The 18,576-nt window shown below is 45.3% G+C and overlaps 2 protein-coding genes across 3 annotated transcripts in view; both read right to left on the bottom strand.

Annotated features, from left to right (window-relative positions):
• The window catches only part of LOC311101137 (DNA topoisomerase 2-binding protein 1-A-like), a 42,041-nt gene extending 31,657 nt beyond the window's left edge, over positions 1-10,384 (bottom strand). Inside the window, exons 1-7 of the mRNA XM_084142204.1 lie at positions 10,305-10,384; positions 9,771-9,864; positions 9,501-9,635; positions 7,599-7,742; positions 7,129-7,310; positions 495-688; positions 32-211 (exon numbers count right to left, since the gene is read on the bottom strand). Of these exons, the coding sequence (XP_083998330.1) occupies positions 32-211; positions 495-688; positions 7,129-7,310; positions 7,599-7,742; positions 9,501-9,635; positions 9,771-9,857 (922 nt within the window). The 5' untranslated portion in view covers positions 9,858-9,864; positions 10,305-10,384. The remainder of the gene's footprint in view (positions 1-31; positions 212-494; positions 689-7,128; positions 7,311-7,598; positions 7,743-9,500; positions 9,636-9,770; positions 9,865-10,304) is intronic.
• Positions 10,385-11,109: 725 nt separating this feature from the next.
• The window catches only part of LOC311145646 (dnaJ homolog subfamily C member 13-like), a 60,557-nt gene continuing 53,090 nt past the window's right edge, over positions 11,110-18,576 (bottom strand). For both annotated transcript variants that reach the window (XM_084181913.1, XM_084181914.1), the window contains exons 53-54: positions 15,215-15,314; positions 11,110-12,529 (exon numbers count right to left, since the gene is read on the bottom strand). In XM_084181913.1, the coding sequence (XP_084038039.1) occupies positions 12,432-12,529; positions 15,215-15,314 (198 nt within the window). In that variant the 3' untranslated portion in view covers positions 11,110-12,431. The remainder of the gene's footprint in view (positions 12,530-15,214; positions 15,315-18,576) is intronic.

The raw sequence follows: 18,576 nt of genomic DNA, 5'->3' as shown, positions 1-18,576 counted from the left end.
GAAATATTAAATGTTGAGCTTGGCGCCTCACCCTCTTTCTTCTTGCTGGTGCCGGTGGGGGTAGATGTGTGGGGTTTGCTGGCTTTCTGAGCCCCTCGCTCCACCGTGTAGCGACTCTCGTCCTGGCAGAAGCCCTTCTCGATGCTGTCAAACAGCCAGTTCAGAGACACACAGAAGACGTTCCACTTCTGCGCACACTCATACTTCTGACCTGCAGGCACAGACAAAGAGAGGGATCAGTGAAAGTGATGGAAACTGGGTGGCAGTAAGAGAGACTCAGGAACTCTACGACCTAAAGCTGTTATTATATGAAAGGACATCAGAAGGACAGGGCTAAAGCATGTAGACTGTCCTTGTGATTATGAGAAGAAAAAAAATCTGCGTGGCTGAAGCTGGATTTATCCCTTCTTAATTTCTTTGTATTTGTGATGTGTGCTGAACTGATTCTGAACCTAACTAAGTTGGACAATAACGGTATGGTAAGTTCGACCTACCCGAGGGCTCGCTGACGATGAGGTGGGTGCACTCATTCATCTTGAGCTGTCCGGTGTAGCTGGCCCCGTGCTGCTGGCAGAGCCTCTGCACCTTCTTACGCTCCACTGTGGAGAGGCCTGTGACACAGACGGTGCAGCCCCGGAGCACAGGGCACAAGTAGTCCTCTATGGGCAGGTCAGTGTATCTGAAGAGGCTGGAGGGGGAAAGAGAGACCGGGACAGGGGGATGAGTAGATCTGTTTAAAGCTGCAATATGTAACTTTTTGAGTGACAACCAAATTCACATTGAAATGTGAGTTCTATGTATGCACTCACTAACTGTAAGTCGCTCTGGATAAGAACGTCTGCTAAATGACTAAAATGTAAAAATGTAGATCTGTAATTCTCAGTTAAAGCAAGTCTAAGAAGCAGTAGATCTGTTCTTGTGTGCCATTTCTATGATTTCTGTTCTTAAGCTTTGTTTTTGCGTCTTTTACTTTCAGTTTTGTACACAAGCTTCAAATCAGCTGAAAATACAATATATTTGGTTACTGAAAATATATTTCACAGCGGTTTAGATGGTAATGCATTGCTTGTTCTACACTATGCATTGCTTGTTTTGTCACAAAGTGAAATTAGGCGAACTATTAGAATTTTAGCAACCAGAAAATGACTGAATATTGCACCTTTCAATTTATGTCAGTCTGAAATAGAAGTGCAGCTACATACGTAAATACGATGAGATGGCGGTGCTGAGGAAGGCGCGCGTCTTGCCGGTTCCTGCACGACTTTGCTTTCTTATGGCTATTTTTGTCTTATTATTTTGTTTGCTCAGAATGTTCGTGCAATAATTGCCTACGACCGTCAAACACTTCTCGATCATGAATCTGAAGCTACACACTTCTCTCAGCCTCCTAGACCTGGAATACTACATTTGCTCCTTTGTTCCACGCATAGCGGGCTTATCGGTTGCTGCTGACCAAGATGACCGAAGGCAACGCCGGCGACGAAGGAGGAAATGGGGACTCCAAGCTAGCCTGAAAAGATGGGCTACACGACGACCTCTTCCTAGTATCCTGATGGCTAATGTCCACTTGCTGGAAAATAAACATTGTGAACTTTGAGTAAGGCTTCAATCGCAGAGGGACATCAGGGAATGCTATGTCTTCGTTTTTACAGAGACATAGCTTATGGATGATACACTCGACTCCGCTATTCAACCAGACGGCTTCATCATTTTTCATATGGATCGAACGGCGGCTTCTGTAAGAGTAGGGGGGAGGGATATGTTTCCTTATCAACAATTCCTGGTGTACCGAAGTTGAAAGCATCTCGAGCTCCTTTTCACCCGACCTGGAATGTGATGCTAAAATGCAAACCCCACTATATGGAGAGGGAATTCACGTGTTTTATCACAGCTGTGTGTTATACCGCCACAAGCAAACACCAAGGCGGCACTCAGCGAACTGTACAAGATCATTAGCCAGCAAGAATCCTCTTTATTTTCACTGGAATTTTTTGTTGTTGTTGTAATTCTTACCCCCCTTTTCTCCCCAATTTCGTGATTACGATCTTGTCTCATCGCTGCAACTCCCCAACGGGCTCGGGAGAGGCAAAGGTCGAGTCATGCGTCCTCCGAAACATGACTCGCCAAACCGCGCTTCTTAACTCCCGCTCGCTTAACCTGAAAGCCAGCCGCACCAATGTGTCGGAGGAAACACCTGATGACCGAAGTCAGCCTGCAGGCCCCCGGCTCGCCACAAGGAGTCGCTAGTGCGTTGAGCCAAGTAAAGCCTCCCCTGCCAAAACCTCCCCTAACCCGGATGACGCTAGGCCAATTGTGCGCCACCCTATGGGACTCCCAGTCACGGCCGGTAATGACACAACCTGGGATCAAACCCCAGGCTGTAGTGACGCCGCAACACTTCGATGCAGCGCCTTAGACCGCTGCACCACTCGGGAGGCCGTTGCTGGCGACTTTAACCAAGCACGTTTAAAACACATTTTTCCAAAACATCACCAACATGTATCCTGCCCCACAATAGGAAACAATGTGTTGGACCATGTATATACAAACATCTGTGACGAATACAAAGCCAACACACGCCCCCACTTTGGCCAATCAGATCACGTCTCTGTTCCTACTCCCCACCTACAAGCAGCAACTCAAGAGAGAGCCATCAATACAGAGAATAGTAAGGCACTGAACAGAGGAGGCAGACTCAATGCTGCAGGACTGTTTTGAGAATACTGATTGACATATGTTAAAAGATTCATCCAACCAGGACTCATTCATCAACATTGAGGAATATACATCGTCAGTCACAGGCTTCATTAGGAAATGTGTTGATGATGATGTACCCACAATAACAATCTGGACATACCCCAATCAAAAATCCTGGATGAACAGAGATATCCGTACCATGCTGAGAGCCTGTACTGCAGCATTCAATGTCAGCAGAACGAACCCCGGTGACGCGTACAAGGCAAGAACTCCGCAAATCCATTAGGGATGCAAAAAGACAATACAGACTCAAACTTGAATTGATGTTCGACAAATCAGACTCGCAACGCATGTGGCAAGGACTACAGACTATCACAGACTACAAAGGCAAACCCAGGTGTGTGGTGCCCACCGAAGCCTCCCTCCCAGACGAGCTTAACACATTATATTGCTGCTTCGAGGCAGACAATACCGAGCCATCCTAGAAGGCTATCGCTGTTCCGGACGACCAAGTGCTTTCTCTCTCCGAGGCTGACGTGAGGAAAACTCTTTTTTTTTTTTTTTAAAGAGTGAATACTCAGAGCCGCCGGCCCAGATGGCATTGCTGACCAGTTGGCGGGTGTCTTCTCTGACATCTTCAACCTGTCCCAGGCTGTAGTCCCCACCTCCTTCAAGGACACCACCATTGTCCCAGAGCCCAAGAAAAACAATGTGACATGCCCAAATGACTATCGCCCTGTCTCACTCACCCCAGTCATCATGAAGTGCTTTGAGAGGTTGGTCATGGCCCACATCAAGGCCAGCATGTCAGGGACACAGGACCCACTCCAATTTGCCTACCGCTCCATGGAAGATGCCATTTCCATCGCTATTCACACGGCCGTAACACATCTGGACAAGAGGAACACCTATGCGAGAATGCTGTTCATTGACTACAGTTCAGCATTCAACGCTATTGTTCCCTCCAAGCTCAACACCAAGCTCAGAGCCCTGGGTCTGGACACTACCCTCTGCAACTGGATCCTGGACTTCCTGACGGGCAGACCACTGGCTGTGAGGATTGGCAACAACACCTCCCCCAAACGAACTCTTAACACAGGGGCGTGTCCTCAGTCCAACTCCATCATCAAGTTTGCTGACGACACCACGGTGCCTGAGGAAGGCCTGCAGCATCATCAAGGACCCCACACACCCCAGCCACAAGCTGTTCACACCCTTACGGTCGGCTAGACGGTATCGGAGCATGATGTCTGATACTAACAGGCTCAGAGATCTTCAAGCCGTCAGACTGCTGAACACTTGAACTGACCACCTGCTGATTCTCCGCACCTTAGCACACATGCACTCACTCACACACAAACACAACTGCTGCTACCAGACTCTTATTATGATTGCTAAATACTGCAAAATGTAAACACCTGCCACCCAATCCCCCCCTTCCCCAAAACACGTGTAAATACTGGACTTTAAATTGTGCCTTCCTGTATTATACTTATGCTAAAAATGGTATTATATACACTGAACAAAAATATAAATGCAACAATTACAAAGTTACAGTTCATAGAAGGAAATCAATCACTTGAAATAAATTAATTAGGCACTAATCTATGGATTTCACATGACTGTTGGTCAAAGACACAAAAAAAACTGAAGAAAAAAAAAAGAGGTGGGGGCGTGGATCAGGAAACCAGTCAGTATCTGGTGTGACCACCATTTGCCTCATGCAGCACGACATCTCCTTCGCATAGAGTTGATCAGGCAGTTAATTGTGGCCCGTGGAATTTTGTCCCACTCCTCTTCAATGGCTGTGCGAAGTTACTAGATATCGGCGGGAAGGAGAACACCCCGTCATACACGTCAATCCAGAGGGTGACATGTCTGGTGAGTATGCAGGCCATGGAAGAACTGGGACATTTTCAGCTTCCAGGAATTATGTACAGATTCTTGCGACATGGGGCTGTGCATCATCATGCTAAACCATGAGGTGATGCTGGCAGATGAATGGCACAACAATGGGCCTCAAGATCTCATCACGGAATCTATGTGCATTCAAACTGCCATCAATAAAATGCAATTGCGTTCGTTGTCCATAGCTTATGCCTGCCCATACCATAACCCCATCGCCAACATAGGGCACCCTGTTCACAACGTTGACATCAGCAAACCTCTCAACCACACAACGCCATACACGCTGCCTGCCATCTGCCCGGTACAGTTGAAACCCGGGATTCATTCGTGAAGAGCATACTGCTCCAGCGTGCCAGTGGCCATCGAAGGTGAGCATTTGCTAACTGAAGTCGGTTACGAAGCTGAACTGCAGTCAGGTCAAGACCCTGGTGAGGACGATGAGCACGCAGAGGAGCTTCCCTGAGGCACTTTCTGACAGTTTGTGCAGAGATTCTTTGGTTGTGCAAACCAAGTTTCATCAGCTGTCCGGGTGTCTGGTCTCAGACGATCCCGCAGATGAAGAATGCAGATGTGGAGGTCCTGGGCTGGATTGCGTCCTACCTGACCGGTCGCTCCTACCATGTGGCGTGGCGAGAAGCTGTCTCCGCACCACGTGCTCTCACCACTGGTGTCCCCCAGGGCTCAGTTCTAGGCCCTCTCCTATTCTCGCTATACACCAAGTCACTTGGCTCTGTCATATCCTCACATGGCCTCTCCTATCATTGCTACGCTGACGACACACAACTAATCTTCTCCTTTCCCCCTTCTGATAACCAGGTGGCGAATCGCATCTCTGCATGTCTGGCAGACATATCAGTATGGATGACGGATCACCACCTCAAGCTGAACCTTGGCAAGACGGAGCTGCTCTTCCTCCCGGGGAAGGACTGCCTGTTCCATGATCTCGCCATCACGGTTGACAACTCCGTTGTGTCCTCCTCCCAGAGTGCGAAGAGCCTTGGCGTGACCCTGGACAACACCCTGTCGTTCTCCGCTAACATCAAGGCGGTGACCCGATCCTGTAGGTTCATGCTCTACAACATTCGGAGAGTACGACCCTGCCTTACACAGGAAGCGGCACAGGTCCTAATCCAGGCACTTGTCATCTCCCGTCTGGATTACTGCAACTCGCTGTTGGCTGGGCTCCCTGCCTGTGCCATTAAACCCCTACAACTCATCCAGAATGCCGCAGCCCGTCTGGTGTTCAACCTTCCCAAGTTCTCTCACGTCACCCCGCTCCTCCGCACACTCCACTGGCTTCCAGTTGAAGCTCGCATCTGCTACAAGACCATGGTGCTTGCCTACGGAGCTGTGAGGGGAATGGCACCTCCGTACCTTCAGGCTCTGATCAGTCCCTACACCCAAACGAGGGCATTGCGTTCATCCACCTCTGGCCTGCTGGCTCCCCTACCTCTGCGGAAGCACAGTTCCCACTCAGCCCAGTCAAAACTGTTCGCTGCTCTGGCACCCCAATGGTGGAACAAGTTCCCTCACGACGCCAGGACAGCGGAGTCACTCACCACCTTCCGGAGACATTTGAAACCCCACCTCTTTAAGGAATACCTGGGATAGGATAAAGTAATCCTTCTACCCCACCCCCCCAATTTTTTTTTTTTACAAATAAATAAATAATAATAAACAACTAAATTATATAAATAAATAAAAAAACATTGTAAAGTGGTTAACCCACTGGCTATAAGGTGAATGCACCTATTTGTAAGTCGCTCTGGATAAGAGCATCTGCTAAATGATGTAAATGTAATGTAAATGTGTAGTTACACGTGGTATGCGGTTGTGAAGCCGGTTGGATATACTGCCAAATTCTCTAAAACGACGTTGGAGGCGGCTTATGGTAGAGAAATTAACATAAAATTATCTGGCAACAGCTCTGGGGGGCATCCCTGCAGTCAGCATGCCAATCGCACGCTCCCTCAGAACTTGAGACATCTGTGGCATGGTGTTGTGTGACAAATCTGCACATTTTAGAGTGGCCTTTTATTGTCCCCAGCACAATGATCATGCTGTTTAATCAGCTTCTTGATATGCCACACCTGTCAGGTGGATGGATTATCTTGGCAAAGGAGAAATGCTCACTAACAGGGATGTAAACTAATTTGTGCACAACATTGTTTTATTTGTGCGTATGGAACATTTCTGGGATATTTTATTTCAGCTCATGAAACATGGGACCAACAATTTACATGTTGCGCTTATATTGTTGTTCAGTGTTTTTTTCTGAGCTATTTACTTTGTTAGTATTCTTATATTTTATTATTTCTTATTGTTGTTGCATTGTCGAGAAGGAACCTGCAAGTAAGCATTTCGTTGGATGTTGTATACCATGTGTATCCCGTACATATGACTAATACAATTTGAAACTAGATGTACACTTTTAACATACTTGCTATATCATTGGTTGATTACAGACATAGCTTTTCATTAATGTCTCTGGCTAAATGAGAAAGGCATAAAAAGCGCTATTACCTGTCCTGTGATTTCTCCCAGCAGGTTTTGACCCAAGTGGGCAGCAAGATGGGCTTCCCTAGGCTGGCGGCCACCAGGTACTTCTTGCTGCCCACCTCCCCGGCAATCAGGTGAGTGACAGACACGTTAAGGTCCCGATAGACCCGCCCACCCATCAGCTGCACCAGATCCATCACGTCAGCCTGGAAGTACAGAGACAGACACACAGAGTCACTAACAGGCCTGCTACATTGGATGCGTAACCTTTTCTGGGCGTGAGACGCTCCCATTCATTTCAATGTAACCTGGACCTAAGCAGCACGGCTCCGTAAGAGGCTCGCACTGCTCAGTGTAAAATTACGCTCTGGTTCTATTTTCAAGAGTTCCCCTGTAAGGCCATTGATGTGGATTAATTACATAATTGGCATCAAAAACACTTGGCATCCTTGTTGACGAGTCAAGCAGAGTACAGGGGAACGCAATGGATTTACCCTAGCCTCCTTGTCCAGACTGGTGCAGGAGATGGTGACATCAGCCATGGCCATGTTGTAGACAGGCTGCTCTGCTTTGGGCACACAGCGCTGCTGCTGAAGGCAGAAGAGCACCACTAGTGGACTCACCACTCGACAGCCCAACTATTCACAGAGACAAACACAGTTTTACACTACTGATTATTTTTCAGTACACTTCATCGCCGAATGCTGACAGTGTTCTTAACACGTTGTGACATGTGAGGATAAGTACAGTGAGGGAAAAAAGTATTTGATCCCCTGCTGATTTTGTACATTTGCCCACTGACAAAGACATGAACAGTCTATAATTTTAATGGTAGGTTTATTTGAACAGTGAGAGACAGAATAACAACAACAAAATCCAGAAAAACGCATGTCAAAAATATTATTAATTGATTTGCATTTTAATGAGGGAAATAAGTATTTTACCCATCTGCAAAACATGACTTAGTACTTGGTGGCAAAACCCTTGTTGGCAATCACAGAAGTCAGATGTTTCTTGTAGTTGGCCACCAGGTTTGCACACATCTCAGGAGGGATTTTGTCCCACTCCTCTTTGCAGATCTTCTCCAAGTCATTAAGGTTTTGAGGCTGACGTTTGGCAACTCGAACCTTCCGCTCCCACCACAGATTTTCTTTGGGATTAAGGTCTGGAGACTGGCTAGGCCACTTCAGGACCTTAATGTGCTTCTTCTTGAGGCACTCCTTTGTTGCCTTGGCCGTGTGTTTTGGGTCATTGTCATGCTGGAATACCCATCCACAACCCATTTTCAATGCCCTGACTGAGGGAAGGAGGTTCTCACCCAAGATTTGACAGTACATGGCCCCGTCCATCGTCCCTTTGATGCGGTGAAGTTGTCCTGTCCCCTTAGCAGAAAAACACCCCCAAAGCATAATGTTTCCACCTCCATGTTTGACGGTGTGGATGGTGTTCTTGGGGTCATAGGCAGCATTACTCCTCCTCCCAACACGGCGAGTTGAGTTGATGCCAAAGAGCTCGATTTTGGTCTCATCTGACCACAACACTTTCACCCAGTTCTCCTCTGAATCATTCAGATGTTCATTGGCAAACTTCAGACGGGCCTGTATATGTGCTTTCTTGAGCAGGGGGACCTTGCGTGCGCTGCAGGATTTCAGTCCTTCACGGCGTAGTGTGTTACCAATTGTTTTCTTGGTGACTATGGTCCCAGCTGCCTTGAGATCATTGACAAGATCCTCCCGTGTAGTTCTGGGCTGATTCCTCACTGTTCTCATGATCATTGCAACTCCACGAGGTGAGACCTTGCATGGAGCCCAGGCCGAGGGAGATTGACAGTTCCTTTGTGTTTCTTCCATTTGCGAATAATCACACCAACTGTTGTCACCTTCTCACCAAGCTGCTTGGCGATGGTCTTGTAGCCCATTCCAGCCTTGTGTAGGTCTACAATCTTGTCCCTGACATCCTTGGAGAGCTCTTTGGTTTTGGCCATGGTGGAGAGTTTGGAATCTGATTGATTGATTGCTTCTGTGGACAGGTGTCTTTTATACAGGTAACAAGCTGAGATTAGGAGCACTCCCTTTAAGAGTGTGCTCCTAATCTCAACTCGTTACCTGTATAAAAGACACCTGGGAGCCAGAAATCTTTCTGATTGAGAGGGGGTCAAATACTTATTTCCCTCATTAAAATGCAAATCAATTTATAACATTTTTGACATGCGTTTTTCTGGATTTTGTTGTTGTTATTCTGTCTCTCACTGTTCAAATAAACCTACCATTAAAATTATAGACTGATCCTTTCTTTGTCAGTGGGCAAACGTACAAAATCAGCAGAGAATCAAATACTTTTTTCCCCTCACTGTAGGTAGAAGCCAGGTTTGGGAAAATGTGCGTCTTGAGACAGACCTTTGTGCAGTGGTGGAAGGCTAGGGTGGAAAAGGTACTGAAGACGAATAGAGACTTGTCATTATGGTCCATCTGTAATGCAGTCTCCTCATCAATGTTCTTCAAGTAATTCTCTGACTGGAGCGCCATGATGGCCTGTTTCAGAAGGAGAATAAATATTATTAATTTCAATAACAAACACTGCTGGAGAAACAAAAAGCATGACCATTTTACTATCAAATGTTAGTGGTTAGTCATGGACACTGGTATCATAATCAAAGTGGCACTCACCTCATAGGCCTTGACAGTAAGGTCTGTCTTTTGTCCATTGACTTCTACAAACTTCACAACGAAGCCATCTCCATCTCTTTTTGACATCGTCAACCTACCATGTGACAGAAGTGCATTAACCCGTTATATGGAATTAGGAACAGTCATATGGCTAATACTGGCTCTTTAATTCGTGACATATAGCTTACGTTAGCTAGCTACAGAGAATATAGCTAGTTGCTAGATTACATTGTTAACCAGCTAACTTAACTTATTTTAGTGACTATAGTGTCATCTACATATTTAACGTTAGCTAGCTAACATTAGCTGACAAGTAATTATAACATGGCAGTCACTTTCTGCTATGGCCGCGAATGTGCGGTGTGTATATGCTCAAACGTCTGGGCCATGGGAACAGTTCAGGGCCCGGTTTAAAAAGGCATCCAAGTCCAAGTTTATCGTTAGAACCATAGGATCGTAGCTATGGTTCTAACAATGAACTTAAGCCTTAAGATGTTTTTGGGAAACCGGCCCCTGGTTCACCAATGTTCTTACCTTATTAGACCTCCAATATTATATATTGTTCCTTTAGGAAATAACTAGGTTTGTTAACTTATCTAAAACTAGCAAACAACATGAACAGTTTTAAAAGTAATCGAGCTCGCGAGTGGCCCAAATGAAGACGAGTGGACGACTGCTCGAATCCGAACTCGTCATTCACAGAGCTTGAAGACCATCAAAATAAAATGTTTAAACCTGAACAAACAATCATTGTTATCGTAATTCACAGGTCATTTGCCTCGATCACTTGTGTACAACAACTCTGAAAAAAAGAAAACAATAGTGCAAACATCTTGAAGGTGTTGCTATTCGCGCGCGGAAATGGTAATCAGCTGCAGACGGAAGTGAGGGTCCTAAGAAAATAAAGTGAACTTGTATGTGCGCCCTCTGCTGGCAGGCATATAAATAAACTCAAATCCAACACGATTTCCACTTACAGTTGCTGCTGCCTGCTGTGTAGCTGATTCAGCATGCCACCAATGGCACACCATTAAGATGACCCCCCCCCCAAAATGAAAGGGTCAAATCTGAAGCCCAGTTTACTTAAAATATCAGAAATAACTGAAATACTAACAAGTATGAGTTGTACATTGATTAGATGTGTATTGTTAGTATCTGTACTGCAGCCCAAGATTCTGGACCTTTATGGCACAAGAGTATGCTTGTTCTGTCAATGTATGTAGTGTTGCTATGCCCCACTTTGGTATAAAGTTTGACATTTCTCTTATCTGACTGTACTTTATATTGTCATTCATTCTTCTCAGTATCATTGAAAATAGAAACACACATGAAGAGAAAATAACACTGTGGGTTCCCTTTTATTCTTAAAATTGTATGTACAAGTACGACTGATTGAAAAAAAAATGTACATTCAATATAGAAAGTTCATCATATTACATTGAACATTTCACAATTGCACTAGTCATATATTTATAATCAGAGTCAGTATCATTCCTCATGTCTTAGCAGAAGCTCATTTGAGTTGGTAAAGACTTATTTACCTATAAATATTAGAGTGCTTTTTGCATTCTGGGGAAGGAAAATAACATACAAAAATTTTGTTGGTTTCGGCAGAAACGATAAACTCCAAATAGAGTGAGTAGAGCAAAGTATGGAGCAGGATCATCATGATTGGGGTAATAAAGAAAGGAGACAACGAACGCACATATGGCCACTTCAAAAGGGGCAGACAGGGCAAGACTAGACGTCAGCTTCTGTCTCAAATTCCCCGGCGCTGTTCCTTTTAGAGGAAGGGGAGGTCAAAGCAATAATACACCACAGTTCTGTGAGTTCCTCCTCACATTTTTCAACCTCTTCCATACGACACTAAAACATACATTATAAAATTAGGAAAGGTTTGACTGGTCCTGTAAACTGGTGAGCGGAGGAGATTAAGTTAATCTTTGTCCAGTGATTACATGTTCAGGCCAGATACACATACAGTACCCTCCTTCAGGACTAGTGGCTGTGATCTGTGAGGGTGTGTGTTGCCAGGCAGAGTAGTGAGACCGGGCATGATGGAGGAGAGGAAGGAGAAGAGAATGGAGGGAGAGGTAGGCCCAGATATTCTTCCGTTTGTCTTTTCCCCCACAAAAAAAAATTAAGATTAAAAAATATATTCATACAAAAGTAAACTATTTTTGTCTCATTGGAAAAAACAAAGCACAAAAACAGAAGAAAAAAAAGTAGATTCGACAACAAGTGTTATCATTCGCTTTAAAACAATCAAACAAAGGTTTACGACGACTGTTTGGGGGCAGGGGAAGGATAGTGACATTTTAAGCGTTTGATGGCAGACATTTAGGAGACAGTCAATGATAGTCTGTGATGATGTCCCCTGTAGCTCAGTTGGTAGAGCATGGCGTTTGCAACGCCAGGGTTGTGGGTTCGTTTCCCACGGGGGACCAGTATGAAAAAAAAAAAAAAAGCACTCTAACTGTAAGTCGCTCTGGATAAGAGCGTCTGCTAAATGACGTAAATGTAAAATGATGGCCCCCTCTCCTTCCTCCCTCTCTTTCTCCTTCGGGGAGCTGAACAGTCTCTCTGAGCAGCAGCCTGTGAGCCGCAGGGTAGTCTGGATGCCTGAGCACTTCTCTCTCAGTCTGTCTGTCACTCAGTCAATCAACCCGAGTCTCCAATGTCATTGTCCACAGGGGGCGGAACGCTGGGCAGCACTGTGGAGCCGGTTCCTGCTGTAAGGTAGCCTGCTACACCTGGACCTGCAGGAACCACAGAGAGAGAGAGAGAGAGAGAGAGGGGGGGGGGGGGGAAGAGCGAGGGGGAGAGAGTGAAGGAGAGAGAGAGAGACAAAGACAGAGGATTAGATAAGAGTGAGACATACAGTTGAAGTCGGAAGTTTACATTCACCTTAGCCAAAAACATTTAAACTCAGTTTCACAATTCCTGACATTTAATCCTAGTTAAAATTCCCTGTCTTAGGTCAGTTAGGATAACCGCTTTATTTTAAGAATGTGAAATGTCAGAATAATTGTAGAGAGAATAATTTATTTCAGCTTTTATTTCTTTCATCACATTCCCAGTGGGTCAGAAGTTTACATACACTCAATTAGTATTTGGTAGCATTGTCTTTAAATTGTTTAACTTGGTTCAAATGTTTCGGGTAGCCTTCCACAAGCTTCCCACAATAAATTGGGTGAATTTTGGCCCATTCCTCCTAACGGAGTCAGGTTTGTAGGCCTCCTTGCTAGCAAATGCTTTTTCAGTTCTGCCCACACATTTTCTATAGGATTGAGGTCAGGGCTTTGTGATGGCCACTAATACCTTGACTTTGTTGTCCTTAAGCCATTTTGCCACAACTTTGGAAGTATGCTTGGGGTCATTGCCCATTTGCGACCAAGCTTTAACTTCCTGACTGATGTCTTGAGATGTTGCTTCAATATATCCACATACATTTTCTTCCTCATGATGCCATCTATTTTGTGAAGTGCACCAGTCCCTCCTGCAGCAAAGCACCCCCAAAGCATGATGCTGCCACCCCCGTGCTTCACGGTTGGGATGGTGTTCTTCGGCTTGCAAGGTCCCCCCTTTTTCCTCCAAACATAACGATGGTCATTATGGCCAAACAGTTCTATTTTTGTTTCATCAGACCAGAGGACATTTCTCCAAAAAGTACGATCTTTGTTCCCATGTGCAGTTGCAAACCGTAGTCTGGCTTTTTTATGCCGGTTTTGGAGCAGTGGCTTCTTCCTTGCTGAGCGGCCTTTCAGGTTATGTCGATATAGGACTCGTTTGACTGTTGATATAGATACTTTTGTACCTGTTTCCTCCAGCATTTTCACAAGGTCCTTTGCTGTTGTTCTGCGATTGATGTGCACTTTTCGCACCAAAGTACATTCATCTCTAGGAGACAGAACGCGTCTCCTTCCTGAGCGGTATGACGGCTGCGTGGTCCCATGGTGTTTATACTTGTGTACTATTGTTTGTACAGATGAACGTGGTACCTTCAGGCGTTTGGAAATTGCTCCCAAGGATGAACCAGACTTGTGGAGGTCTACGATTTTTATTCTGAGGTCTTTGCTGATTTCTTTGGATTTTCCCATGATGTCAAGCAAAGAGGCACTGAGTTTGAAGTTAGGCCTTGAAATACATCCACAGGTACACCTCCAATTGACTCAAATTATGTCAATTAGCCTATCAGAAGCTTCTAAAGCCATGACATCATTTTCTGGAATTTTCCAAGCTGTTCAAAGCCACAGTCAACTTAGTGTATGTAAACTTTGTGATACAGTGAATTATAAGTGAAATAATCTGTCTGTAAACAATTGTTGGGAAAATTACTTGTGTCATGCACAAAGTAGATGTCCTAACCGACTTGCCAAAACTATAGTTTGTTAACAAGAAATGTGTGGAGTGGTTAAAAAACAAGTTTTAATGACTCCAACCTAAGTGTATGTAAACTTCCAACTTCAACTGTACTTAGGGTGGCAAAATTCTGGTAACTTTCCAAAAATTCCCAGTTGTTTCAGAAATTGAGGTTGGAAGACTTCTGGAATCAGGAGGGAATAAACAGGAAATCTGGAGTCCTAACAGGATTTATTAAACCCGAGAATTCTTGGAAAGTTGCCAGAATTTTACAAGCCAAGACATACTAAAGGCCACTGCGAATGTTCAAACTGGGTGACTGAGGAGGCATGATGTGGTGCAAGTGAAAGTCACTATCTGATGCAAGTGCTACATCGTGTGGTTATGCTACAGGGTTGGTTGTATGGGGAGGTGGTACTAGAGATGGCATGGAGGTATATGAGTATATGAACTATTGCTACTGAGAGTGTCAGTGAGCATATTGTCACTGTTTACTTTATTAGGGACACTGTTGGCTTATCAAGGGCAGGGCTGCCACATTACTGGTTCAGAGGATTCACCCATTGATTTGTGCTACAGGAACTTCATCCGTATAGTGTTTTTCCAATCCATGTCTGGAGATGGAGATGAGTGGGGAAAAGTGGAAATGTAAAAACTGAAGTGGCACAAGATGGAGGGTGACAGGTCAAAGAGTGGAGGTGGAGGGTGGCATGACAGCAAGGATAAAGTCTACCTGCGTCAGAGCAAAGAGAGAGGAGGCGCGCTGGGAGGGCCCTGCACAGGAAACTACAGCCCACTCCGCAGGGGGCTGCTGGCTGCCATGAGAGAGGGAGTGGACACACCTGGAGAAGGAAATGTGGAGGAAGAGGAGAAGGAGGAGAAAGGGAAGGAAAGGAGGAAGAGAGGAAAAGGAGGGAGGGTACTAAGCACAAAGTGAAGAGGCAGCAGCCACAAAGTGCCCAAGGGAAGCATAGAAGAACGAAGGATTCAGATTGAGCTCGTAGAATGCCCCCTCTAAACTTACCTTCTTTGTAGTGCATAACATAATGTGTGTGAGCGCGTGAGTGTGTGCAGATTCCTACCTGTGAGGTACCCTGCGGTCTGGGACTCAGAGATGAACAGGTCATGTTTCTGGTCTTTGAAGGCACTCCACACAGTGGACCGAGCCAAGATTTCATTCACCTGCAACACAGGACCACTCAGACTGATACACGTGTACAGTACCATAGCAGTTAAGATAAGATCAACTTTAATGTCCTGAGGGGAAAAGTGTCTTAGACACACGGTACTGCTGTATACAAAATAAACACTGTACACAATACATTACACACAACATAAACACAATACATACATTTCTCTCTTGACACAATGATGAAAATAATCATGGCCTCTAAACCTTCAAGCTGCATACTGGATCCTATTCCTACTAAACTGCTGAAGGAGCTGCTTCCTGTGCTTGGCCCTCCTATGTTGAACATAATAAACAGCTCTCTATCCACCGGATGTGTACCAAACTCACTAAAAGTGGCAGTGATAAAGCCTCTCTTGAAAAAGCCAAACCTTGACCCGGAAAATATAAAAAAACTATCGGCCTATATCGAATCTTCCATTCCTCTCAAAAATTTTAGAAAAAGCTGTTGCGCAGCAACTCACTGCCTTTCTGAAGACAAACAATGTATACGAAATGCTTCAGTCTGGTTTTAGACCCCATCATAGCACTGAGACTGCACTTGTGAAGGTGGTAAATGACCTTTTAATGGCGTCAGACCGAGGCTCTGCATCTGTCCTCGTGCTACTAGACCTTAGTGCTGCCTTTGACACCATCGATCACCACATTCTTTTGGAGAGACTGGAAACCCAAATTGGTCTACACGGACAAGTTCTGGCCTGGTTTAGATCTTACCTGTCGGAAAGATATCAGTTTGTCTCTGTGAATGGTCTGTCCTCCGACAAATCAACTGTACATTTCGGTGTTCCTCAAGGTTCCGTTTTAGGACAACTATTGTTTTCACTATATATTTTACCTCTTGGGGATGTTATTCGAAAACATAATGTTAACTTTCACTGCTATGCGGATGACACACAGCTGTACATTTCAATGAAACATGGTGAAGCCCCAAAATTGCCCTCGCTAGAAGCCTGTGTTTCAGACATAAGGAAGTGGATGGCTGAAAACTTTTTACTTTTAAACTCGGACAAAACAGAGATGCTTGTTCTAGGTCCCAAGAAACAAAGAGATCTTCTGTTAAATCTGACAATTCATCTTGATGGTTGTAAAGTCGTCTCAAATAAAACTGTGAAGGACCTCGGCGTTACTCTTGACCCTGATCTCTCTTTTGACGAACATATCACTGTTTCAAGGACAGCTTTTTTCCATCTACGTAACATTGCAAAAATCAGAAATTTTCTGTCCAAAAATGATGCAGAAAAATTAATCCATGCATTTGTTACTTCTAGGTTAGACTACTGCAATGCTCTATTTTCCGGCTACCCGGATAAAGCACTAAATAAACTTCAGTTAGTGCTAAATACGGCTGCTAGAATCCTGACTAGAACCAAGAAATTTGATCATATTACTCCAGTGCTAGCTTCCCTACACTGGCTTCCTGTTAAGGCAAGGGCTGATTTCAAGGTTTTACTGTTAACCTATAAAGCGTTACATGGGCTTGCTCCTACCTATCTTTCCGAGTTGGTCCTGCCGTACATACCAATACGTACGCTACGGTCACAAGACGCAGGCCTCCTAATTGTCCCTAGAATTTCTAAGCAAACAGCGGGAGGCAGGGCTTTCTCCTATAGATCTCCATTTTTATGGAACAGTCTGCCTACCCATGTGAGAGACGCAGACTCGGTCTCAACCTTTAAGTCTTTACTGAAGACTTATCTCTTCAGTAGGTCATATGATTGAGTGTAGTCTGGCCCAGGAGTGTGAAGGTGAACGGAAAGGCTCTGGAGCAACGAACAGCCCTTGCTGTCTCTGCCGGGCCGGTTCCCCTCTCCACTGGGGTTCTCTGCCTCTAACCCTGTTGCAGGGGCTGAGTCACTGGCTTGCTGGTGCTCTTTCATGCCGTCCCTGGGAGGGGTGCGTCACTTGAGTGGGTTGAGTTACTGACGTGATCTTCCTGTCTGGGTTGGCGCCCCCCCTTGGTTTGTGCTGTGGTGGAGACCTCTGTGGGCTATACTCGGCCTTGTCTCAGGATTGTAAGTTGGTGGTTGAGGATATCCCTCTAGTGGTGCGGGGGCTGTGCTTTGGCAGAGTGGGTGGGGTTATATCCTTCCTGTTTGGCCCTGTCCGGGGGTTTCTTCGGATGGGGCCACAGTGTCTCCGGACCGCTCCTGTCTCAGCCTCCAGTATTTATGCTGCAGTAGTTTATGTGTCGGGGGGCTGGGGTTAGTTGGTTATACCTGGAGTACTTCTCCTGTCTTATCCAGTGTCCTGTGTGAATTTAAGTATGCTCTCTCTAATTCTCTCGTTCTCTCTTTCTCTCTGAGAACCTGAGCCCTAGGACCATACGTCAGGACTACCGGGCATGATGACACCTTGCTGTCCCCAGTCCGCCTGGCCTTGCTGCTATTCCAGTTTCAACTGTTCTGCCTGCGGTTACGAAACCCCTACCTGTCCCAGACCTGCTGTTTTCAACTCTTAATGATCGGCTATGAAAAGCCAACTGAGAGACCTGAGCCCTAGGACCATACGTCGGGACTACCGGCCGTGGTGACTCCTTGCTGTCCCCAGTCCGCCTGGCCTTGCTGCTATTCCAGTTTCAACTGTTCTGCCTGCGGTTATGGAACCCCTACCTGTCCCAGACCTGCTGTTTTCAACTCTTAATGATCGGCTATGAAAAGCCAACTGAGATTTATTCCTGATTATTATTTGACCATGCTTGTCACTTATGAACATTTTTGAACATCTTGGCATGGTTCTGTTATAATCTTCACCCGGCACAGCCAGAAGAGGACTGGCCACCCCTCATAGCCTGGTTCCTCTCTAGGTTTCTTCCTAGGTTTTCGCCTTTCTAGGGAGTTTTTCCTAGCCACCGTGCTTCTACACCTGCATTACTAGCTGTTTGGGGTTTTAGGCTGGGTTTCTGTACAGCACTTCGAGATATTAGCTGATGTAAGAAGGGCTATATAAAATAAAATTGATTGATTGAAATTGATTTCAACTACAAGTTCAAATACATCAAACAGCTGTGCTCTGCCTCAGTATACTACAGGTAGTTAATATTGCGACAATTTAGTCACATTTTGCGTCCTTTTGAGTTGGCTGTGCGAGTTACATTTTTAATTGGTTGCATTGATGCAAGCTGCACATTCTACATGCTCACCTCACTCCAAAACATCCAATTTTTTCAGGCTACTAAAACCATGATTTGTTTAAACAGTGATATGCATTATCCTCATGATTCCTGTAATAAAAGTCTCTGCCCTGTCCCTGTTTCGC

This window comes from Coregonus lavaretus (assembly GCF_964263955.1).
Source record: "Coregonus lavaretus genome assembly, chromosome: 2".
NCBI classification, from domain to species: Eukaryota; Metazoa; Chordata; class Actinopteri; order Salmoniformes; family Salmonidae; genus Coregonus; species Coregonus lavaretus.
The sequence above is the reverse complement of the archived record's forward strand: the minus strand, read 5'-3'. Positions and strand labels throughout refer to the sequence as shown.